The following is a 24990-nucleotide window of genomic DNA, read 5'->3' as shown; positions in this document are numbered from 1 at the left end:
GGGAGTTGAAGGGTGGGTCAGTAAATTTGCAGATGATACGAAGATTGGTGGAGTTGTGGATAGTGAGGAGGGCTGTTGTCGGCTTCAAAGAGACATAGATAGAATGCAGAGCTGGGCTGAGAAGTGGCAGATGGAGTTTAACCCTGACAAGTGTGAGGTTGTCCATTTTGGAAGGACAAATCTGAATGCGGAATACAGGGTTAATGGTAGGGTTCTTGGCAATGTGGAGGAGCAGAGAGATCTTGGGGTCTATGTTCATTGTTCTTTGAAAGTTGCCACTCAAGTGGATAGAGCTGTGAAGAAGGCCTATGGTGTGCTAGCGTTCATTAGCAGAGGGATTGAATTTAGGAGCCGTGAGGTGATGATGCAGCTGTACAAAACCTTGGTCAGGCCACATTTGGAGTACTGTGTGCAGTTCTGGTCACCTCATTTTAGGAAGGATGTGGAAGCTTTGGAAAAGGTGCAAAGGAGATTTACCAGGATGTTGCCTGGAATGGAGAGTAGGTCATACGAGGAAAGATTGAGGGTGCTAGGCCTTTTCTCATTAGAACGGAGAAGGATGAGGGGCGACTTGATAGAGGTTTATAAGATGATCAGGGGAATAGATAGAGTAGACAGTCAGAGACTTTTTCCCCGGGTGGAACACACCATTACAAGGGGACATAAATTTAAGATAAATGGTGGAAGATATAGAGGGGATGTCAGAGGTAGGTTCTTTACCCAGAGAGTAGTGGGGGCATGGAATGCACTGCCTGTGGTAGTAGTTGAGTCGGAAAATTTATGGACCTTCAAGCGGCTATTGGATAGGTACTTGGATTAGGGTAGAATAAGGGAGTGTAGGTTAACTTCTTAAGGGCAGCACGGTAGCATTGTGGATAGCACAATTGCTTCACAGCTCCAGGGTCCCAAGTTCGATTTCGACTTGGGTCACTGTCTGTGTGGAGTCTGCACATCCTCCCCGTGACTGCGTGGGTTTCCTCCGGGTACTCCGGTTTCCTCCCACAGTCCAAAGATGTGCAGGTTGGGTGGATTGGCCATGACAAATTGTCCAAAATTCTATGATTAACCTAGGACAAAAGTTCGGCGCAACATCGTGGGCCGAAGGGCCTGTTCTGTGCTGTATTTCTCTATCTCTATCTCTAACCTGCTGAGTAATTCTCATCTCATCTGGCATCTATGTCGATTATTTTACTTCTGGGTTTATGCTAAATCTAAGATCAACCTAACCTTCACCCCTTCAATTTACTGCTGTCCATGTGCCTGCCTAAGGGTCGCTTAAATGTCCCTAATGACTCTGACCACCACTTCTGCTGGCAGTGCATTCCACACACCCATCACTCTCTGTGTAAAGAACCTACCTCTGATATCTCCCCTATACCTTCCTCCAATCACCTTAAAATTATGTCCCCTCATGACAGCCATTTCCACCCTCTGGCTATCCACTCTATCCATGCCTCTCATCACCTTGCACACCTCTTTCAAGTCACCTCTCTTCCTTCTTCGTTCCACCGAGAAAAGTCCTAGCTCCCTCAACCTTTCTTCATAAGACATGCCCTCCAGTGCAGGCAGCATCCTGATAAATCTCCTCTGTACCTTCTCCAAAGCATCCACATCCTTCCTATAACGAGGCGACCAGAACTGAACGCAATATTCTAAGTGTGGTCTAACTAGAGTTTTATAAAGCTGCAGCAAAACCTCGCGCCTCTTAAACTCAATCCCCTTGTTCATGAAAGCCAACACACCATATGCCTTCTTAACAACCCTATCAACCTGGGTGGCAACTTTGAGGAATTCTATATACATGGACCCCAAGACCCCTCTGTTCCTCCACACTTCCAAGAATCCTGCCTTTAACCTTGCATTCAGCATTCAAATTCGATCTTCCAAAATGAATCATTTCGCATTTATCAAGGTGGAACTCCATGTGCCACTTCTCAGCCCAGCTCTGCATCCTGTCAATGTCTTGCTGTAACCTGCAATAACTCTCAACACTATCTACAACTCCCCCAACCTTTGTGTCATTGGCAAACTTACTAACTCACCCTTCCACTTCCTCATCCAAGTCATTTATAAAATCCACAAAGAGCAGAGGTCCAGAACTAATCGTTGCGGGACACCACTGGTCACCGCCCTCCAGGTGGAATACTTTCCATCCACTACCACTCGCTTTTCTCAATCTATGATGGGTAATGACACTAAACAATTGCATTGCTTTGAAATAATTTATGAATTGAACCAACACACCACGAATCCTATAGCTGCAGCACGAATTATATATTAGTTTGGCATTTGCCTGGAATCTGTGGTCACCCATATGGGGCGGTTTCACAGTTCAGCTTATTAACAGTGTGCTAGACCAGTGCAAAGCTAGATTTTGGAACTTTAAAAGTGACATTCTAAATAGACCTTTGGACTGTCTAATTTTCTAGAATTTCAAACTTTGTTAAATGGTGGTGCACATCTTTCCCCAATTAAAGGACAGTGCTAAACATGCAAGGTCACAGTACGTTAAAAGCAGGCACTTGAGCAAAATCAATTAGTTGTGTACAAAAACTACTTCCACAGTTTCCAGTTCACTTCAGGCTTATAAGTGGAAGAGTGTGATAAAATAAGAAGCCTCAGGATGAGGAAAGTCTGCATGTTGTAACACTATATTACATTAAAATTTTAAATTAAAAAAATACATCATTGCTATATTAAATATAGACACCATTTTCAAAATGATGGTCCTGGTAATGGTGGGATTCTTTTACAGAATTGTAATAGAGCAAGAAAGAACAAAAAACATTGAAATAAAGGAAGTTGGTTACAGCAAGACGGCTGGGGGTGGGGGAGGAAGTGAGAGAACGAGAGAGAGAGAGTGAGAGAGAGGCAAAGAGGTTCAGACCATAACATCACAGCAGGCATATTTGACCAAGGATCTTAAAGTGTCACACTGTACATACTCTGAAAAGTAGTCCATGAACTGCTGCGGGTTCTCCGATGCCAGCAGAAGCTGTCGTTGATGTGATTCTGACATGCAGTGACATTTGAAACCATTCTGGAAGACAACATCAATCATATAAATATTCACGTATCTACATGCTCCAGGGAAGAAAAGACCACTTGTTCATCTAGCCTGACCATTCAATTATCTGCTTTCTTTCTGGTGAATTGCAAATGCAAAGATCTGTGGTTGGATTCTCTGCCCTGCCGCGCCACATTTCCGTTTCACCTGGCCGCAGGGATGCACCATTACGCCGGCTGGTCAATGGGGTTTTTCATTGTGGGAAATCCCTGGGCTGCCGGCAAAATGGAGCATCCTGACAGTGGAGAATCCAGCCACTTGTCTTTCTTTCTGGAAATATCTGAACTGGCAGCTTGCCATACCATTCATACACTGTCCATGAGGCCTCTTCTTTGTCGAACAAGGAAAACATCCTAGAATAAACAAACTTTTTCATAGCACAATCTTTTAAAATCTAGTACAAATCTTACAGTCTTGAATCTTTAATATCATGATATACTATTTGCAGTATGAGGAATCAAAACTGGACTCGATTCATTTACGTTCATACTCAGCCAGATAGAATGTTAAGATCACTCTTTTGATTTATGCTGTTGTGCAACCTTATAATTTTTGTTTGTTTCTCTACTACCTGGGATATTGGGTTGTTAGTGCCAGCAATCTCTCTTTATCCAAAGTTTTTCCTTCTCCGAAACTTCTCCCTTCATTATTCCTGCTAAGTATTTTATGTTGCCCAGTCTCATCACTTACATCTACCTATGATAAACTGCTCCAGCTCACAAAGTCTATCTGTATACCTCTCTGGATCTGGGTATTGACTTGATACAATCACTCATAATTAGCCACAATCACTCATAATTAGCCACAACTTTCATGTGGACTATACCTTAAATGTTGACACCTTTGAACCGATTCCAGTCCAAGTCTCCAAGTCATTTATAATAATGAACAGTAGTGGCCTTGCAACCAGTATAGCACATCACCTGATGTTTCTGATAAAAGTCCTTATCAGCTCTCTCTCTCTCCAGTGCCTCTATACTTGTTTTATAATATGGCAACCAGAACTATATACACAATACTCCATCTGTGGTCTAATGAAGGTTCAATATATAACTTCTCTATTTTTGAATTCTATCTGTCGGAAACAAACCAATATTTGATTTGCTTTTGTATGGTTTAATTGATTTGGATCGCTAGTCTTAATGATTGTGTATTTGTACTCCTAGAACCCTAAATTCTACTATGCTATTTTCTAGGAAATAGGACTTCATTACTTTTCTCACCAAAATGTGAAACTTCACAGTTCCGTGTTGAAACAAAATGGTCAATTATATTTCCATTCTGTAAGATTATTAGTGTTGTCTTGCAATTTGTTGCAGTCCTCAGTAATAAATATCCCTCCCAATTTAGTGCCATCTGCAAAGTTAGGAGATTCTATTTTCTCATCTTTTATAGGATCTTGATTGTAAGATCCTGTCATAGTGACCAACATAAAGAATATAATTATGTAAAATTTATTTTTGAGATACACAAAAAAAATTACCTAAATACGGCCTCCAATGCTTTCATTTTCTAAGACTCAATTCTCTTAACTTGATACTCTCTTATCAAATTCAATTCATTTATTGCACAAGACTGAACTCTGTGCTAATCTATTATATGGGAAAAGTTAAATGTAGTACAATTCAGATAAGTATTGCCAACTGTCGCATTACAAGGTCAGCAAATTCATCAAAATGAACTAATAGATTTGTCAAACAATCCTGACAGTCTTTCCCTTATAATCTATATCCCAAAAACTGATATTTTATTCTCATTCTCTTCAACTGACTGTACACCACCTTTTCCACTCAAACACTCTTTGACTTAGGCGAGGATACAAGAAGCACATTTGTGACAAGTTAATCCGTCCACCTGATATTCCGTTCCGTTGAAATCAATGGATTGCATAGGACATAGAACAGGCAGCAGGAGCAATATTATCCATTGTGCATGCCCACCAAGTTGAATTTCACCTCCCCTTTCTCTTAATGTCTTTTTACACACATCTTTGTTTTGACATCACTAATCATCCTGTGCATCTCACCGGCTGTTACCATAGCAGTGGTACTGTCATTGTCACTTTGTCTTGTATACACTCGAACCAAAATCTACTGGTGTCTGGGGTAGAGAAGTTTAATGATTCATAATGTTTTAAATAAGAAATTCATCCTCATCTCAGTCCTAAATGCTTGTCCCCTTATGCTGATTGCCAAACATTTTCATAGCAACAACCCTGTCAAATCACTTATCAATTTTCATCGAATGGTATGAACATAGGTTATACCGCCCACCGATCCTGTGGCTCCCCCTCTACCGAATAACCGAGCATTTTTTTTAAAAAATGATCCAATTCCCTTTGCAAGCCATAGGCTTCCACCACTCGCACAATTCCTGGTTCCTAATCTCCAGCTGCATATTAAAAAAAGGGCTTTTCCTCACATCCACTCCTGTTCTTTACGCCCCCCCCCCCCCCAGATCCCTCTGCTCCTGTGCCACCGCTTTGGGCTTCACCGCAGCACAGTGGTTAGCACCGTTGCTTCACAGCGCCAGGATACCAGGTTCCGTTCCCGACTTGCGTCGCCATCTGTGCGGAGTCTGCACGTTCTTCCCGTGGCTGCGTGGGTTTCTTCCGGGTGCTCCGGTTTCCTCCCACAAGTCCCGAAAGACGTGCTGTTAGGTGAATTGGACATTCCGAATTCTCCCTCGGTGTACCCGAACAGGCGCTGGAGTGTGGCGACTAGGGGCTTTTCACAGTAACTTCATTGCAGTGTTAATGTAAGCCTACTTGTGACACTAATAAAGATGATTATTATTAATGTTTGGAGTCCAATCTGACTCTGGGGGGGGGGGGGGGGGGTTTACAGGCCCAGTTAACTGGAGTTCTCCGCAGTGGACTGACCCCCCCCACCCCACATTCGGGCAGCAGCCAGCCCAGTGACCCTCCCTCCCGCCCCTTCCCTTGGCCAAGGCCCCGGGCTCTCCTCCCCCTTCCCCCCGGACAGCGGCTGGCCGGCTTCGCTCGCTCACCTCGTCCCGGCACTGTTTCTGGCACATCTGGCAATACCATCGCAGCTTCTGCAGCCCCTTGGACTTGATGCGGTTGGCGATCGCCTTGGGAGTCAGAAACTCGGCTTTGCCCATCCCGGCGGCGGCAGAGGCCCGGCTACGCAAGACGCGCCGACGTCACCGGTCCCAGTGCACTGCGTAATACGTCACCACGCCCGCCACCCATCCGCCGTTCTTTTTGAAAATTCCCTCGATCGTACTTTTACTTTTTTTTTCGTTGTTGTTCTCGTCTTCGGATGTTTAAACTACTGAGAGATTATTCGCAGATTTATGGCGCGCGGATAATTCCGCTGGACGGAATGGGGAGGAGGGGGTGAGGAGGCTTTCTGGGAGATGTGGTCCGCTCGCCCCTTTGGCCGCAGCTTAGAGGGCGGGGAAAAGACTACAACTCCCGGCAGGCGCCGCGGCAGCGGGAGGGGACACGTGGGCCAGGCGGCCGGCGCATGCGCACTGGTGGCGGGCTGACCTTCAGCCGCATCCGCTCGGGGAGGATTCACCATGTTTGCGCGAAGCGGCTTCGTTCTGCTCTTTGAGCCCCAATGGTAAATAGTTTGCAGTCAGGAGAGGGCAGCTTCTGTCCTTTTCGGGAACTACCACGTTTTGTTTTAAATTTCAGGAAGATGCATTGCCCCTTCTCCCCGCTGTTTTTGATCTTGCTCGGTGACCCCAAGGCCTTCGGAAGGCCCTGAGTTTAAAGTGATTGGGAAAGGCTTTCATGGCTTCTCAGTGCCCCTCTTTCTGCTTCACCCTCCTCCTAGGATTGCATTTGATGTGAGCCTCTCTGTCAGTCAGTCAGCCAGCCACTCGCTTACGTGTAGGAAGTCCTTCCTTCCTACTCTGGAGGAAGGACCTTTTTGGTTCCAATGGAATGGAAGTATTTCATTTATATACCGCCTGGCACGACCAGAGGACGTCCCAGAGCACTTTGCAGTGAATGGGAGTGGTCTTTTTAAAAAATATGTAGCCCCTGTTGTGATGGGCGGCACGGTAGCACAGTGGTTAGCACTGTTGCTTCACTGCGCCATGGACCCAGGTACAATTCCCGGCTTGGGTCACTGCCTGTGGAGTGTGCACTTTCTGGTGTCTGCGTGGGTTTCCACCCAAAAGACGTGCTTGTTAGGTAAATTGGACATTCTGAATTCTCCTTCAGTGTACCCAAACAGGTGCCCGAGTGTGGCAACTAGGGGTTTTTCCACAGTAACTTCATTGCAGTGTCAATGTAAACCTACTTGTGACACTAATAAAGATTATTATATTGGTGCAGGAAACCAGGCAGCCAATTTGCTTGCTGCAAACTCCTGCAAATAGCACTTGAGAATGAACTGATAATCTGTTTTTGTGATGTTGAGGGATCGACATACAAAAAACAAATCTTCCCGTGAAAAGAAAGCTATTCAGAGTGAAGATGAGTTATTCAGACTGAAACAATAACTTTCTCTTTCCAATGATATTGTCAGACCTTAATTTTTTCCAATATTTTTTATTTTTATTTCAGGTTTCCAGCATCTGCAATATTTTGCATTTATTTTATTGGGATAAATGTTGGGTTAGAAAATTGCAACATTCCTGTTCTTTTTTTGAAATAGGACCAAGGGCAGCAAAGGTGGTCAATTTGCTAGTTCTGTATGTGAAGGTTTGGACACTGAGTAGGCTGGGCTTTTGATGTTCTCATGACTTGATGGACATAACAGTCAAGACCTACCTTGTTCCCTGTTGTTCACATTGTTCGCACTTCTGGTGTTCTGTCAAGTATAGTGATGAGGATTGGAACCCCTGTTTTATTTACCTTTGTCTAATTGTACTGCTTTGCCACTGATCTTAGAGCTTAGTCAGTGGACTGGTCAGTATTTAAAAACTCTGCGACCAGCCTGAATGGGTACGCCACTACAGTAACTGACTTCATTAGTAAGTGTGTAGAAGACTGTGTGCCAAAGAAGCAAATCCGCGTGTTTCCCAACCGGAAACTCTGGATGAACAGGGATATCCACTGCTTGCTGAAGTCTAGGTCTGAGGTGTTCAAGTAAGGCGACCCTGACCTCTACAAGAAAACCAGATATGGTCTCAAGAAATCCAGCAAGGATGCCAAAAGTCAGTACCGGACCCAGCTTGAGTCCCAGGCTAGCCACGCGGATCCCCGCCATCTATGGCAAGGTTTGCAAGACATAACGGGCTACAAGATGATGGCATGTAAAATCGTCAGCTCCAACGCACCCCTCCCTGATGAGCTCAACGCATTCTATGCCTGCTTTGAGCAAGAGGTCAGCGAGAGCGAGCTCTCCACCCTAGAAGATGCGGATGAACTTGTATCTGAGATCACCACTGCAGACGTCAGAGCAGCCTTCTCGACAGTCAACCCAAGGAAAGCCACTGTCCCGGATGGGGTACCTGGACGAGCACTCGGGTCTTGCGCGGATCAGCTGGCGGGGGTATTCGCAAACATCTTCAACCTCTCTTTACAACAATCTGAGATCCCTATCTGCTTCAAAAAGACGACCATCATCCTTGTACCAAAAAAAGTCAAGCAGCGTGGCTTAATGACTATCGTCCAGTGGCTCTGACAGCCATCATGAAGTGCTTCGAAAGGTTAGTCATGGCACGAATCAATTCCAGCCTCCCGGATTGCCTTGATCCACTACAGTTTGCCTCCCGCTGCAACAGGTCCACAGCAGATGCCATCTCCATGGCCCTGCACTCTACCCTGGAACACCTAGCTAACAAAGACACCTATGTCAGACTCCTATTTATCGACTACAGCTCAGCCTTTAACACCATCATTCCTATGAAACTCCATGGCCTTGGCCTCGGCTCCTCCCTCTCCGACTGGATCCTGAACTTTCTAACCCACAGGCCACAATCAGTAAAAATAGGCAACAACAACACCTCCACGATCATCCTCAACACCGGTGCCCCACATGGCTGTGTCCTCAGCCCCCTACTATACTCCATATGCACAATGACTGTGGCCAAATTACCCTCCAACTTGATTTTCAAATTTGCTGATGACACCACCGTATTGGGTCGGATTTCAAATAATGACGAGACAGAGTATAGGAATGAGATAGAGAATCTGGTGAACTGGTGCGACGACAATCTCTCCCTCAATGTCAGCAAAACAAAGCAGACTGTCATCGACTTCAGGAAGCATGGTGGAGAACGTGCCCCTCTCTACATCAATGGGAACGAAGTAGAAAGGGTCGAGAGCTTCATGTTTTTAGGTGTACATATCACCAACAGCCTGTCATGGTCCCCCCCATGCCGACACTATAGTTAAGAAAGCCCACCAATAACTCTACTTTCTCAGATGACTAAGGAAATTTGGCATGTCAGCTACGACCCTCACCAACTTCTACAGATGCACCATAGAAAGCATTCTTTCCGGTTGTATCACGACTTGGTATGGAGCCTGCTCTGCCCAAGACCACAGGAAACTACAAAAGGTCGTGAATGTAGCCCAGACCATCACGCAAACCAGCCTCCCATCCATTGATTCCTATCTATAATTCCCGCTGCCTCAGAAAGGCAGCCAGCATAATTCAGGATCCCACGCACCCCAAACATACTCTCTTCCACCTTCTTCCGTCAGGAAAAAGATACCAAAGTTTGAGGTCACATACTAACCGACTCCAGAACAGCTTCTTCCCTACTGCCATCAGACCTTTGAATGGACCTACCTCGTATTAAGTTGATCTTTTCTCTACACCTTGCTATAACTGTAACATATTCTGCAGTCTCTCCTTCCTTCCCCATGTCTGGTATGCATTGTTTGTACAGCATGCAAGAAACAATACTTTTCACTGTATACTAATACATGTGACAATAATAAATCAAATCAAATCAAATCTGAAAGAGGCTAGCTAATTTAATACTGATCAGAAATTGAATCTGGACACTTTGTTGTTTGGGGTTAGGGTGTGTTGTATTTGCCCAGTCGTCAGTGCGGAAATATTCAAGTGGCTAACTTCTGCAAACTATTTTCAGTGTTGGGCTGAAAATACAAGGTTTTCCTTAAGTTTTGCTTTCAGCTTACAGCGTCATGAAGCATTGGTTTGATTTGTGGAGGGAGAGAGGATTTTCAGAATTAGCTTTTTGTGCACCACGATGTTAATACTATTGGAGTATCTAGTTTACAAGGTGATAAAATGTGTAGTTAAGTGTGCTACTGCAACTGCTCACACAAATCTGATTACATTATAATTGAGTATCAGTCAAAATTGTATTATGCTCAAAACGCATCGCATTTCGAAAAACCCCGCTCTATATAGCAAAAGTGTAAAATGTCAGTACCTTGGATCCATTTTCTTTTGGTTAGGCTAGTATTTATTGCCCATCCCTAGTTGCCCTTTAGAAGGTGGTGGTGCGGTGCCTTGAACCGCTGCAGTCCTTGAGGGGTAGGTACACCCACTCTGCTATTAGTGAGGGAGCGGCGATATATTTCCAAGTCAGGGTGGTGAGTGACTTGGAGGGGAACCTCCAGGTGGTGGGGTTCCCAGGTATTTGCTGCTCTTGTCCTTGTAGATGGTAGTGGTTGTGGGTTTGGAACATGTTGTCTAAGGAACCTTGATGAGTTACTGCAATGCATCTTGTAGATGGTACACTCAGCTTCCACTGTTCATTGGTGGTGGAGGGTTTGAATGTTTGTGCAATGGAGAGCAATCAAGCGGGCTGCTTTGTCCTGGATGGTATCAAGCTTCTTGCGTCTTGTTGGAGCTGCACTCATCCAGGCAAGTGGAGAGTTTTCCATTTCACTCCTGATTGGTGCCTTGTAAATGGTGAACAGGGTTTGTGTGGGGTGGGTGGGGGGGGGGGGGGGGGGGGGGGGGGGGGGGGAAAAGAGTCAGGAGGTGAAATGCTCGCTGTAGGATTCCTAGCCTTTGAACTGCCCTGGTACCCAAAGTATTGATGTGACTAGTCCAGTTCAGTTTCTGATCAATGGTAACCTCCAGGATGTTAATTATGGGGGATTCAGCGATGATAATGCCATTGAATGTCAAACGGCACTGGTTAGATCCTGTCTTATAGGAGATGGTCATTGCCTGTCACTTTTGTGGCGCAGTTGTAACATGCCACTTGTCAGCCCAAGCCTGGATATTGTCCGGGTCTTGTTGCAATTTTGTCCAGTAATCTCATTATCTGGCATAATTTACTTTATGGATTTATAGGCTAACATACAACGATGATTCAGTATTTGTATCTTTTAGATTGTCACAGAATCAGTGAATTTGCTTAATCTATGATAAACTATTCCATCTAATCCCGGAACAAAACGCACAACTTTTTTCCAGAACCTTTCTGGGATCTTTGACACCTTTTTATATTTTTAATAGACAGTTACCACTGACAGCGGGCAGCACATTGATGTACTGGTTAGCACTGTTGTCTCACAGCGCCAGGGACCTGAGTTTGATTCCAACTTTGGGTGACTATGTGGATTGCACTTTCTCCCAATATCTGCATGGGTTTCCTCCAGGTGCTCCGGTTTCCTTCCACAGTCCAAAGATGTGCAGGTTAAGTGGATTGATCATGCTAAATTGGCCCTTAGTTTCCAAAGGTTAATTGGGGTTGCAGGGTTATGGGGATAGGGTTGGGTGTGGGCATGATGGGGTGCACTTTGGGAAGGTCGATGCAGACTCAATTGGTCGAATTGCCGCCTTCTGCACTTTAGGTATCTTATGATTCTATAACACATTATAGTTTAGTAGTGATGAACTCTATACATCGAACATTTAACCAAACTTTATTTATGGGTTCCCAAAGCAGAGAGAAAGTAAACAATGCTTTCTATTAACCTTCCAGTGAAAGACAGCATGAATTCTGAAGTTGTGGTCTGCTGAATAAGCACTACTCTTTTGGAACCTCGGCATCAAATAAAAGTGTCTGTAAATTATTCCTGTGAACATAAGGCCAGTTGGCCTTCATGGGCTGCAGGGATATCAAAAAGTCACAACAAAGCAGAGTTGAGCGCCATTGACCTGTCCTGCTAAGTACGGAACATGATCAATATTCATAAAATCTAACTTTGATAATTGTTGCATTAAGCAACCAAATTGCTCAGTTTCATGCCTTTGCATCCCAAGATGTGTGTTTTAGCATGTGTCCCGGAAAATCAGCCATTAGAAATGATTGCAGTAGCCAATTCTTGCAGCATTGCTGAGTTGAGAGGACGGTTAAAATTTCTAGTCTTTCATTTTGTTTTTAAACTTTGGGTATGTTTCTCCCATCCCACCCAGATAAAATGTCCCTTCTGTTGAAATTTACTAAAGTCTAGTTTAATTGTGTTACAGGGGTCAAGTCCGAAACATGGCAACGCTGAAGGACAGTGAGTATTCTACTTTCTTCATTATTGCAGAACGTGTTTTAGATATTGAACACATCACATGTGACTGTCTTTAACCTGAGTGCTTTATAGTGTCATGGTTTTCAAGGATTTCAAGGAGTCATAATGGATATTTTTACTGAATTGGATTTCTGCATTGGTAGCTCACAAGATGAGCAACACAACTGGCTAAATGGGCATCCACTTTGTTTCATTGTGGGTGAGATCATATAAAAGGAGCAGTTTTGAACAACTAAAGCTTCTCATTCACTGTTTATCTCTTGTAGTTGACTCTCTCCTAACCACCCACTTCACCAGCTGTTGGAAGTTGATAGGCATATCTTAGTGCATGTAAAATTAATTGTCGATATTTGTGTTAGTACAAAGTGTTCTTACAAGCCTTTCTCCTTTCACTGGCATCTGTTGAGGGTTCTGAGCTTTGGTTGTTTTTTTTCAGTCTGTAAGTGATGACCCATGAGCAAAATCTGTTTTACGAGAGTTCCTGTTTTCATAGTTATAACTGTTGCTTGAGTTACTACTGCTCTGGTTACTGTTAATCTTTTGTTATTTATTTATATAAATAAGTTCCTTCTTTTAAACAAGACATTCGACTACCACCTTTGTGGTCTCAAGTTACCACAATTTATATGGTCGAAAATTACATTATTTTCCATAATCTTTTTTAAAAGGCATAACTACTATCACAGTAAGACCGTAAAACGTAGGTGCAGACGCGGCCATTTGGCCCATCAAGTCTGTTCTGTCTTTCAGTGAGATCGTTCCTGATCTGAGTACTGACACTTGCATTTCTGCGTGCATTTAATGTATTTATTGAAATGCAGTGCTTTTACTAATTATAGGTTCTAGGATGGACAGCAGTCTCACACACACAATTGCATTGAGAGATTTTGTATGGTAACACATCAAACACAGCCTTTTAAAAATGCATGTAAAATTCAGTGCAAACTAGTATGAAATTTTGGTAATTTTCTGTCTGGAAAAAGATGAAGCAGCATTAGAACACAAGCAACGCTGGGTTTGATTTTAAATCTAGCCCCTTTTGTACTGAATTTCAATGTTTGGAATTGAAAGGACTGCTTGGACCAAATATTGGGGGCAAGGAATGAGTCACTTTATAAAAAAAAAAGACACCGGAACAAAGTTGACATTTTTGAAGTGCTCTCTTTAACAATTGTTTCTTTACTTTTAGACAAGTAGATGGCAAAAGCCTTAATTGAAGTGAAAGTGCTGGACGTTTTCACTAATAGCTGGATTTTTAGTTTATATTTGATTTTTGAAAACGTTATCCATCAAAAGCAGATATTTCTGCCATAAAGTAACTTTTCATATTCTTCCAGAGAAAACCACAATTGTTGATGATGGAACATGACATTTATAAGCAGATATATCAAGGTGACTTCATGGGGGAAAAAATATGTTTTGGCTATGGAATGTGAAAACATGGCCCTGATAAACCACTATCTGATTAAATATTTGCCTATTTTCAGTTACCAGGCGCTTGAAATCCATCAAAAACATCCAAAAGATTACCCAATCCATGAAAATGGTGGCTGCAGCAAAATATGCAAGAGCGGAGAGAGAGCTGAAACCAGCAAGAGTTTATGGAACTGGAGCTCTTGGTATGAAAACAAAGACAACTGCACTACAATATTTGAATAAATACAACATAATACAGGTTGAGCATCCCTTATCCCCAAATGCTTGGGGCCGAATGTATAACGGATTTCAGAGTTTTTCGCATTTCTGAATATAATGTGCATCTGCAGCGCGGGTTGGGACCTGCGCAATGCCTGGGAACCTTCCCAGAGCCTTGTGGGATTTCCCACTCCTGACATCACGTTGCCGCTCGAGTCTGGATTTTGGAATTTTTCAATTTTCAGAATTTCGGATAAGGGATGCTGAACCTGAATGGAGATGTGGGAGGGATGTCTTGTCTAGTCACAGATACAGCATTTGTGAACAAGAACATGGAGATTTTTCAGATCGATGGCCTATCTGTGTAGGGTTCTGAAGCTAGCTGATTCAGTCAATTCACTTAATACTGCCTATGATTCCTGCCAGAAGAGTACTGTTTTCTCATTTAACATTTGAGATAGTTCATTCGTCTGTAAATGACTGTTGGTCAAATTTGCAAGCTGCAGATTCTGTAAATGAGCAGCTGGTCAGATACTTTTGGCACATTATGCAGTCTGTACCATTTAGTGCTTCCACAGAATTGCTCAATTTCTTTGTAGATTCTTGCAGTTCAAGCAAATTCCACCAGAAACTGAGCATATCTATATGATCTTGCTGTGCAAGATAGCTGCTGGGTTGTTTACATAGAAGGCGGTGCACTTGAACACTTAGAATCATAGCAGTTACAGTGCAGAAGGAGGCCATATAGCCCATCGAGTCTGCACTGGCTCTTTGAAAGAGCACCCTACCCAAGCACACACCTCCACCCTACCCCGTGACCCAGTAAATTTTGGATACTAAGGGCAATTTAGCACGGCCAATCCACCTAACCTGCACATCTTTGGATTGTGAGAGGAAACCGGAGCCCCCGGAGGAAACCCACGCAGATACGGGGAGAACGTGCAGACTCTGCACAGACAGTGAACCAAGCCGGGAATCGATCCTGGGACCCTGGAGCTGAGAAGCAATTGTGCTAACCAACATGCTATCGTGCTGCCCACGAATTGATCATACCCGAAAAGGTTCTTTTTAAGGTTTATTGATGGATGTGATGAGGCACTATATGAATACAAGTTTTATTATTGATCCTTTTGTTTTTTTTTAAGCTCTATATGACAAGGCAGAAATTGAAGCTGCTGAAGACCAAGCCAAACACCTGATCATTGGGGTGTCCTCTGACCGTGGTCTCTGTGGTGGTATCCATAGTAATGTTGCTAAGAATATAAGAAATCAAATTGCGGAATTGACTGCTGCAGGAAAGGAGGTTAAGATTGCTACTATTGGTGAGAAGCTGAGATCACTGCTGTATAGGTATGTGTTGGCTTTGAGCTTGAGAACATTCATGCTTAATAAAAAACATTGATAATATACTCTTGTGTACAACACTGGCTTTGAGATGACATTGTGGGCTAGTGGTATGGATACTTAGCACCATCTATTTCTTTTTTGCTATTTTATAGGAATGTTTAAATGGCTTGCTACCTCCCCATAACATTAGCAAAGAGAGGTATATCTTAAATGTTCATTATATTCCTCCAGCAACATTTAGAGAATCCCTGCAGTGCGGAGGGAGGCCATTTGGCCCATCGAGTCTGCACTGACCCTTTGAAAGACCACCCTACCTGGGCCCAATTCCCTGCCCTATTCCTGTAACTCCACCCTAAATGGCAATTTAGCATGACCAATCCACTTAACCTGCACATCTTTGGACTGTGTGAGGAGACCAGAGCAGCCGGAGAAAACCCACGCACACACGGGGAGAACGTGCAAATTCCACACAGACAGTTACCTGATGTCGGAATCGAACCCGGGTCCCTGGCGCTGAGGCAGCAATGCTAACCATTGTGCCACCCTGTCGCCTTTGGGGAACTGTGTTGTAAATACTTGAGCTGCTGATTTTACTGGGAACTTGTGTTTCTATGTTAGACTTTATTTTATGTTGGATTCAACATATTACACTAAAAGGTAAAAAATTCTTGCCGCCAGCCTAACAGTGAAGGCAGCGTATCTTCAGTTCTGCAGTATGAGAAATGTTAAAGCCAATCCTTCAATTTGGTTGCAAAATATTAATCTATTCCTAAGGGTTTACATCACTGAAAGCAATCCAGAATTAAGCTAAATCATCCAAACAACTGCTACAATATTCAAGCCATTGCAAGGTAATATTCCAATACCGGTTTTAGCAGTACCATAGTTTAATAAATTAGAGGCAAAGGAGTAAAGATTTCATTTGCAAATATGTTGAGAAATTATTTTGCAATGTCTAACTTTCCAAAACAGATGAGTCTGACTCAGTTTTTGCTTTAAATCGTAGAAACTATGGAAGTCATTTGCTGTTGACCTTCAAGGAAATGGGCCGGAAACCCCCAACATTTGGTGATGCCTCAATTATTGCCTCTGAGCTCTTGAGCTCTGGCTTTGAATTTGATAAAGGTGCTGTTGTATTCAACAGGTTTAAGTAAGTAGCTTGGAAGCCACCGGCTCAAAAACGTACATAAATTCTACTTTTCTTCCATAAGATCTACATCCTGCTCCCTTGATTATTGTCCTTTCCATCCAACTTAATCTCCTTTACTGCCCCCTGTATCTGCCAACATTGTTACTGTTTTTCTGTACCTAAGGACCCCTCCTTTTCAAATCTGCCACTTCCATTATCCCCTCAAAAATAGCTGACATGAGTATCCGACTGATAATTTTTATTGTCACAAGTAGGCTTACATTAACATTGTGATGAAGTTACTATGAAAAGCCCCGACTCGCCACATTCTGGCGCCTGTTCGGGTACACGGGGAGAATTCAGAATATCCAAATTACCTAACAGCACGCCTTTCGGGACTGTGGGAGGAAACCGGAGCACCCGGAGGAAACCCACGCAGACACAGGGAGAAAGTGCAGACTCCACACAGACAGTGACCCAAGCCGGTAATCGAACCTGGGACCCTGGAGTTGTGAAGCAACGGGTCTACCCACTGTGCTACCGTGCCGACTATGCCATTGCTTCTGATTTCTCTAAATTTCCTGTTCCAATCTCTTCGGACTGGCTTCTGGTCTGCTCACAGCATGGAAACCCATGCTGGTCCAAGTCAGAATTATGCCGACAGTACAGATATTGAACTGGGATACTTTATACCAGAATTAAGAGGCTAATATTTTCATGTTAGATTTGAAGAAGTGCATGCCTTCTGCTTATTGATGCAGAAAACATATTGGGGCATTATTAGCTATATAAATGCAAGTTGTTTCCCATTCAGGTAATCTACAGATTCATCTTGAAATTGTGAGCTGCATCTTAAACATTACTACAAATATCTTATTCTTGTTTTCAGGTCCGTGATTTCCTATAGTACTGAGGCGAAACCAGTCTTCTCTTTTGACACACTTACAAATTCTGGTAAGTTACCTTGCCGTCTGTAAGGTAAATAAATGAAAATGGTGTTACTCTGGTTTACCTTGTCGAATTAACACTGCATCATGATAGCTTAATGTGATTTCAAAATATGTAGTCGACAATATCTGCCAGGCTGTTCAAAGAAGCAAGGGAGGAAAGAGTGGAGGCTTTGACCAGTGTACTCCATTCATTGAACCATGGAACGGTTACAGCGCAGAAGGGGGCCATTTTGCCCATCTTATCCATGCCACACCCTTGTGCTCTTTAACTAAAGATGGAGGACTATTAATGATGTAATATAAAAATAGAGAAAGGGATGGATCGAATTTTCACAGGCCAATCAACCTAAACTTGGCAGTGGCAAATCACTCTTTTATAAAAAAAGAAAAAAAAAAATTTTAATTCAGAAGGACAGCAGATCATCATTTAGAAAATCACGGGTTAATTAGGGGCAATCAGCGTGGATTTCTTATGGAAAAGTCATGTCTGAATTTTTTGAGGCGGTAACTAGGAGAATCAGTGAAGATAGAGTTTGACATATAGTCTACGTGAATTTTAGTGAGGCTTTTAAAATCCCACACAGCAGACTGATCAGAAAATTAAAAAAAATCATGGGATCTATGGGGAAGTGGCAAGTTGAATTCAAAATTGGCTCAGTGACAGAAAGTGAAGGATAATGGTTAATGCAAATTTATTACTGGAAAGGCTGTTTCTACTGGGATTCTACAAATATATTAGGTCCCTGAGGTTTGCTCATATATACCAATGACTTTGATTAAAATGTAGGTGCCATGATTAAGAAGTTTTGTAGATGTGACAAAAGATTGAATGTAGCTGATGGTGAGGATGAAGGCTTTTGACCACAGGAAGATATCAATGCACTGGTCAGGTGGGCAGAAAGGTGTTAAGTGGAATTTAATGCTGAAAAGTTTGAGGTAATGTATTGGACACTAAAGACCAGAGAGTACACAATAAATAGTGGCCCATTACCTCTGATATCTGGGGCATCACACCTGGGATACCCCAGAGGTGTGCTGGAGGAACGAACCCCCCCCCCCCCCACCCCCAGAAGACCCCACATTGGAATTACATGGTGATTTCTAGGGAAGTTCAAACTTCAGTTGGACAATTACCCTGCACTGGAAACCATCCAATACTCGGGTTTAAATTGCAGTCTTCGGATGGTTCTGACTGTCTTACAGGTATAGTTACCCAGGAAATATTAGAATTAAAACCACTTGTAACTCATGGGCAACGATACTTCTGAACTCCTTAGCACAGTGGTTAGCACTGTAGCTTCACAGTGGCAGGGTCCCAGGTTCGATTCCCGGCTTGGGTCACTGTCTGTGCAGAGTCTACACGTTCTCCCTGTGCCTGCGTGGGTTTCCTCCGGGTGCTCCAGTTTCCTCCCACAAGTCCTGAAAGAAGTGCTGTTGGGTGAATTGGACATTCTGAATTCTCCCTCCGTGTACCCGAACAGGTGCCGGAATGTGGCGACTAGGGGATTTTCACAGTAACTTCATTGCGGTGTTAATGTAAGCCTACTTGTGACAATAATAAGATTATTATTATTACCCTCCCTACACACTCCCCGACTGCTCTCCTGTCTGGGTCTTAGGATTTCTATTCCAGTGATAATACCACTTTTGTCACCGCATCAGGGATACTTTCCTTTATTAGCCAAGACTTAGAATATAAGAGCAAGGAGATTATGCTGTAACTAGAATAAGACACTAGTTAGACCATGGCTAGGGTACAGGGTTTAATTATTGACAACGCTTGACAAGGAGGATGTGATAGGACCAGGCCCTTGGTTTGGAAATTTAGTCATAGTCTCAGAATAAAGGATCAATCACTTAGGACTGAGATGAGGAGAAATCTCTTCACTCAAAGGGTTTATGACTCTTTGGAAATCTCAACCATAGAGAGTTATGCATGTTTTTTTCCAATTTTTTTTCCAATGAAGGGGCAATTTAGCGTGGCCAATAAATCTAAGCTTCACATCTTTGGGTTGTGGGGGTGAAACACACGCAAACACGGGGAGAATGTGCAAACTCTACACTGACAGTGATCCTGAGCCGGGATTCGAATCCGGATCCTCAGCGCCGTAGACCCAGTGCTAACCACTGCACCACGTGCCGCCCATGTACATGTTTAATTGTTGAGTACTGATGCAGATCAATAGATTTTTGGGAACAAAAGGAATTGAGGGATATGGAGATGGTGTGGGAAGGAGAGTTAAGGTAGAAAACTGCCAATGATCTTATATAATGGGAGGTTCGAAAAGCAGAATGGCCTATTCTAGCTCCTATTTCTTTTGCTCTTGTATGCTTTTATTAGAGGGGGTACAGAGGAGATTTACAAAATCATAGAATCCCTACTAGGCAGAGGGAGGCCCATTGAGTCTATGCTGACTCTCTGAAAGAGCACCCTACCTAGGCTTGCTCCCTCGTCCTATCCCTGTAACCCCACCTAACCTACACATCTTTGGATACTAAGAGGCAATTTAAAATGGCCAAGCCACCTAACCTGCCCATCTTTGGACTGAGAGAGGAAACCTGAGCAGTTACAGCGAGAATGTGCAAACTCCACAGTCACCTAGGACTAGAATTTAAGTGTTAAGTTTCGAGAAATTCTAGATTGATAGTTGTGGGTATTTGAAGGAGGGTCAATTTATCATTGCATACAGTGAGCCCTTTAGTGGGAAACTTTCAATAAAATTGGAGATTAACATAACTACTGGACCGAAGTAACAGTCTTGGGGATCCGATCAAACTTTTTTAAATTGTATTGCGGTCCTGGGACAGCACCTACAACCAAGAAGGCTGCAGATTGCAGACAGTAATGGAAGCTTCCTATTGATGGAACTTCCATATGTTAGAGAATTGCTGACTTCTGGCTAGAAGATGTATTTGAAATTCTTGTAACAAATGGGAGAAAAGCATTAAGCAAGTACTGCCATGAAGCTAAATTGCAGTGTGGTATTTGTGTCTTTATATCGATCACAGTAGAAAATATTTCTCTGGCTGTTTTACATTTATCACAGAATAAGCGAAACGTGATTGATTTGGTCCTTACCTTCACATCATCTTGTATCACTGCCAATATGTAATTTATCCATATTGTGAAAATCTAACCGTTAATTAATCCTTGCCTTTATTTGTAGAGAACCTTAGTATTTATGACGACATTGACGCTGATGTTCTACGTAACTACCAGGAGTTCTCTCTGGCAAACATCATTTACTGGAGCTTGAAGGAATCCACCACAAGCGAGCAAAGTGCCAGGATGACAGCTATGGATAGTGCCAGCAAGAATGCTTGTAAGAAACCTTTTACGGCATTTTCAAAAGGATATCTTATGCTTTTGCTTTCTTAATGGCTCTCTGAATTTATTCAATGAGTGCATGAGTTTCTACAGACCAGGAAGTTAGTATGATATTTATTTTAATGCGAATACAGATGTTATTTTACTAAAAGAGTCAGTAGCAACCTACCCAGATGTTGTACATGGGAAAGATGGTGTATGTATTGAATTAAGTGAACTTGCGGAAGGAGCACTAGAGAGAAAATGAGCTGCTGTTCCTTCTGATCCCGATGGCTCATCCTTTTGTGTGAGCGTTGTGGTGGGAGTAGGTTTGGCCATGATGGAACAGTTCTGTTCATACTATCAATGCACACACAAATGGCATTTTGAGTATAATACTGGAGGACAGTCAGTGGCAGTAGAAATTTTGCCAGAAGAGTCAATAGAAGTTCAATAGTTTTCAATAGAGAAAAAAAACCTCAAGATCCCCAGTTGTCTTCCTTAAATGGGTCATGAAGTTTAGGATGGGAGGGTGGGTTTCATGGTTGGCTTTATGGCTGTATATGTTACTATTTATGATCCAAATGCTGACCTTGTAGTGAGAAAGGTTATTTCGTATAGATACTTTTTTCCTGAATTGTGCGTCTACAAATTGACAAGCAGTTAACAAAGAAAACGTTACATGGCCCAAAGCTGTTTCATATTCTTGGCTGCCTTCTCTGCTGTTCAGTGGCATTTCTGATCTTGGTTATTTGACGTAATATTTTGCGCACCAGCTGTTTGACACTGTACAGCAGATATTCAAGAATATAACCAATAGGACTCTTGCATTAGTCAGAGCACTGGTATTCTGGACAATAATGGGGTTTTTTCGCCCTCAATTCTTGGGGCGAGTAGTAGCTCCTCTCCTCCCTCCACCCCTCTTCTCTCCCACTTTGCACAACAGTTTGTGTATCTCCCTGGCCTGGGTATCAAAACTGAGATCAGGAGCAGGGCATTTGCCACAAGTTTGGGTGCCTTCACAAAACCAGAGTGAGAAAAATCCCTGAGATAGATTCTCGTCTTAAATCTCCAAAAAGCAAGAAGGTTCAAAATTTGATTCAGCAAGTTTAATCAATGAGGAAGCAAATCACATTCAGCAATTTGATATTTCTTTTAATGCGAACACAGATGTTATTTTACTAAAAGAGTCAGTAGCAACCTACCCAGATGTTGGACATCGGAAAGATGGCTATTGAAATGACATTAAATAAAATTATTTATTTCAGCTGAAATTATTGACAAGCTGACATTGACATATAATCGCACTCGCCAAGCCGTCATTACCAAGGAACTGATTGAGATTATCTCCGGTGCTGCTGCTCTGTAAGTACTGTTTTATGATGGATATTTTATATGATTACCTTTACGGAAAAAATAGTGTCATGAGCACTTCTTAGGCCTTTACTTGCTGGAGTTTAGAAGGATGAGAGGACGTCTAATTGAGGTATATACGATGCTAAAGGAGATCGACGGGGTAGACACAGAGCAGATGTTTCCCCTTATTGGACATTCTGGAACGAGAGGCCAGTTTTAGGCTAAGGGGTGGCAGATTTAAAACAGAAATGAGGAGGAATTACTTTACTCAAAGGTCGTGAATCTGTGGAATTCTCTATGCCAGAGTACAGTGGATGTCAGTACACTAAAATTGAAGGACGAGATAGGTTTTGAATTAGTAGTGGGATGAAGGGTTATGGGGAGTGGGCAGGAAGATGGCGATGAGGCCGAGATGAGATCAGCCATGATCGCATTGAATAGCGGAGCAGGCTCAAGGGACTGAATTACCTACTCCCAGTTCTTGTGTGTAAAAAAAATATGTACCATAAACAAATTGGGAGGACGGCACGGTGCTGTAGTGGGTCTCACTCCCACAATCCAAAGATGTACGGGGTAGGTGATTGGCCATGCTAAATTGTCCCTTAATTGGAAAAAAAGAATTGGGTACTATAAATTTATTTTTAAAAAACAAATTGGAAATAAAGGTGGAGAATGAGAGCTTAATGTAAAATCTCGATGCTTGGGTGAAAAAGCTTTACTTAAAAGTAAGCACGTGATAATTTAAATCCAAAAGCTTTGTTACCCTCCTGGGATTCTTAACCACACTCGGGCTATACAAAATTATGGTATATGTTTAAACAATATTTTGTTGCATAATGTAACTTCATTGCAGTCTTAATGTAAGCCTACTTGTGACAATAACTATTGTTATTATGAAGGTCTTAATATTTGAGTTTGTGAAGTAAAATATTGTGTTTTATATTGGCCCGTAACTTGGAGTGGCGATCAGCAGCGGATTGCCACCCCATTGCGAATTGCCTTCACTTGAAATCCAAAGCCCCTGTCTCGCCTGACCTTCCTGACTCCGGCTAGGTGAGACAGAAACAGCTCAGGGGCTCTAGTAGCGAGGAGTAAAAGGAGTGAAGTGAAGCAGGACCCACCCACCTTTTTACAGCTGGAACCACCCCTTTATAGTTTTCTGCGATTATCTTGAATTTGATCACTCTCTTTTGTTGTCTTGCTAATCATTGGAAACAATGTTATTCATAACCCTTCATAATCTTGAAGAGCATTCCAGTTACCCCTTTACCACCTCTGATGAGAGTGGGAATCCCTCTGCTTTCCACACATTTAAATCTCAGCTTTTAAGATGTATTTCTTTTCCCTACCCTTCCTTAAATGTATTATTTCACACATTCCTTTGCACAATTAATTGAATCTGGCGCTTATAAGTGTCTGCTAACCATGTTATCCTGCAGTGTTGAGTAATCCTTGTCACGTTTTGCCATGGGACATAGTACACAATTTAGCTTTGATTTCACTTTCTTTTCATTGTAGTTTGTCACCGCATCAATTCTGTTCTTGTCCTGTGTGACTTTAAACTGCATGCAGTATAGCTCTGTGCGTTTCACTTAGTATTTTTGCTCATCATTTTCATATAATATTGAGTGCTGTTGTGATTAAATTGCATCCAGCATGCTCTGCCTTTGTTTGACCCTAGGGCTTACATTTAGCCATGACTGAATTGCATGTACAGCTTCATAAATCATTGTTTCCTTTTTTACTTTCTGCAATTACAAGGAGTTTTTAAGCTTGCAGCAACGTTTTGGACCACAAAGAGGTAATGGTTCATATTGGTACAGGAGCCAAAAACGGAATTAAATGTACAACGCCTGGTAGTAAGTTGTAGACTAGATCTTCGTATTCTGTCTGCTAGATATTTAGTTTGTGATTGAAGAGCAGATAAAATGAAACTTTTCTCCAGTACAATTTTAGTTACAAAGTTTGTCCAGCAGTGTAACCAAAAGTGGTTAGGCACCAATTCCAGATAACAAATATAAAATATTACCTTTTGTTCAGCACCTTCTGAAGGAGTTACCTATCCAACAACTTGCAGTATGAAGGATTGGAAATATACTTTGGTGTAGGTCATTGTAATGGAAATGCACATAAAGAATTTGCTTTGTCCGATTAAATTGATTTTAAATACAGAATTGGGATGCTTCTAATCTGCCCTGTTGTGCACTATAAATAGATTTGAAAGTAAATATTTCATACTTTCACACTGACAGAAACTCATCTTAATGGTGAGATGATAAAGTAGGATTTGCACTTTGTCCTTAATTAAATTAATCCTGAGATCTCATATGCTTATTACATTGTAATTTTGCAGGTAAACGTGGTGTTCCAGAAAGATGCCAGTGGAAATGAATAAAAACATGTTTCTGTTCGAAGATGATGGACTGTATTTCAGTTAAATTCGTAGGATCTTCTGCAGTTTGTAAATTATGATACCATTAAAAACCTTACACAGTGAATGTCTCCTTTACGATTTTCTCTCTGGTGAAATAGAAGGTGAGGACACAAGGGACATTTTGGTTCTGGGAGGGAGAAAGTACAAGCAATGGGATGAACACAAAACAGTCCAGGGTCCTGTCAACCACAAGGAAGGGGGTATCATTGGCCGAGGAAAAGGAAGACAAAGGGGAGTATCTGCTGTCTGATAGAAAATTGTTTGCGTCCAAAGGTTATAAACTCTTGATATTCCAGAAGGCTGTAAATTGCCTAATATAAAGTTGAGGTTCTGGTCCTTCTGCTTGGGCTGAGCTTTATTGAAACAGTGTGGGAGGCCAAGGC

The 24990-nt window shown here is 42.5% G+C and overlaps 2 protein-coding genes across 4 annotated transcripts in view; one reads left to right on the top strand and one right to left on the bottom strand.

The window, feature by feature from the left end:
- kin (Kin17 DNA and RNA binding protein) overlaps positions 1–6246 on the bottom strand; it is a 28610-nt gene extending 22364 nt beyond the window's left edge. Inside the window, exons 1-2 of the mRNA XM_038811886.1 lie at positions 6077–6246; positions 2946–3040 (exon numbers count right to left, since the gene is read on the bottom strand). Coding sequence (XP_038667814.1) covers positions 2946–3040; positions 6077–6190 — 209 coding nt within the window. The 5' untranslated portion in view covers positions 6191–6246. The remainder of the gene's footprint in view (positions 1–2945; positions 3041–6076) is intronic.
- A 272-nt stretch (positions 6247–6518) lies between these two features.
- atp5f1c (ATP synthase F1 subunit gamma) lies at positions 6519–24671 on the top strand. Of its 3 annotated transcripts, XM_038811881.1 has the most exons (10): positions 6519–6657; positions 12397–12431; positions 13937–14068; positions 15230–15434; positions 16438–16581; positions 17450–17514; positions 20678–20833; positions 22086–22182; positions 23935–23974; positions 24527–24671. In XM_038811881.1, exons 1-9 carry the CDS (start codon positions 6614–6616, stop codon positions 23942–23944), a joined length of 888 nt encoding a protein of 295 aa, XP_038667809.1. In that variant the 5' UTR covers positions 6519–6613; the 3' UTR covers positions 23945–23974; positions 24527–24671. The 3 variants fall into 3 exon arrangements, with proteins under 3 accessions (XP_038667809.1, XP_038667810.1, XP_038667811.1); XM_038811882.1 differs by lacking the exon at positions 23935–23974; XM_038811883.1 differs by lacking the exons at positions 23935–23974; positions 24527–24671 and having other exon boundaries at positions 22086–22186.
- The last annotated feature ends 319 nt before the right edge of the window (positions 24672–24990 follow it).

Source organism: Scyliorhinus canicula, chromosome 11, assembly GCF_902713615.1.
Source record: "Scyliorhinus canicula chromosome 11, sScyCan1.1, whole genome shotgun sequence".
Lineage (NCBI taxonomy): Eukaryota > Metazoa > Chordata > Chondrichthyes > Carcharhiniformes > Scyliorhinidae > Scyliorhinus > Scyliorhinus canicula.
This window is presented reverse-complemented; position numbering and strand designations above follow the sequence as displayed.

Excerpts from the sequence above, each read along its gene's own strand:
- atp5f1c (XM_038811881.1), top strand. The coding sequence starts at position 6,614 with ATGTTTGCGCGAAGCGGCTTCGTTCTGCTCTTTGAGCCCCAATG. Across the intron at positions 6,658-12,396 it reads CTGCTCTTTGAGCCCCAATG|GGGTCAAGTCCGAAACATGG; the intron begins GTAAATAGTTTG and ends ATTGTGTTACAG. Across the intron at positions 12,432-13,936 it reads CATGGCAACGCTGAAGGACA|TTACCAGGCGCTTGAAATCC; the intron begins GTGAGTATTCTA and ends GCCTATTTTCAG.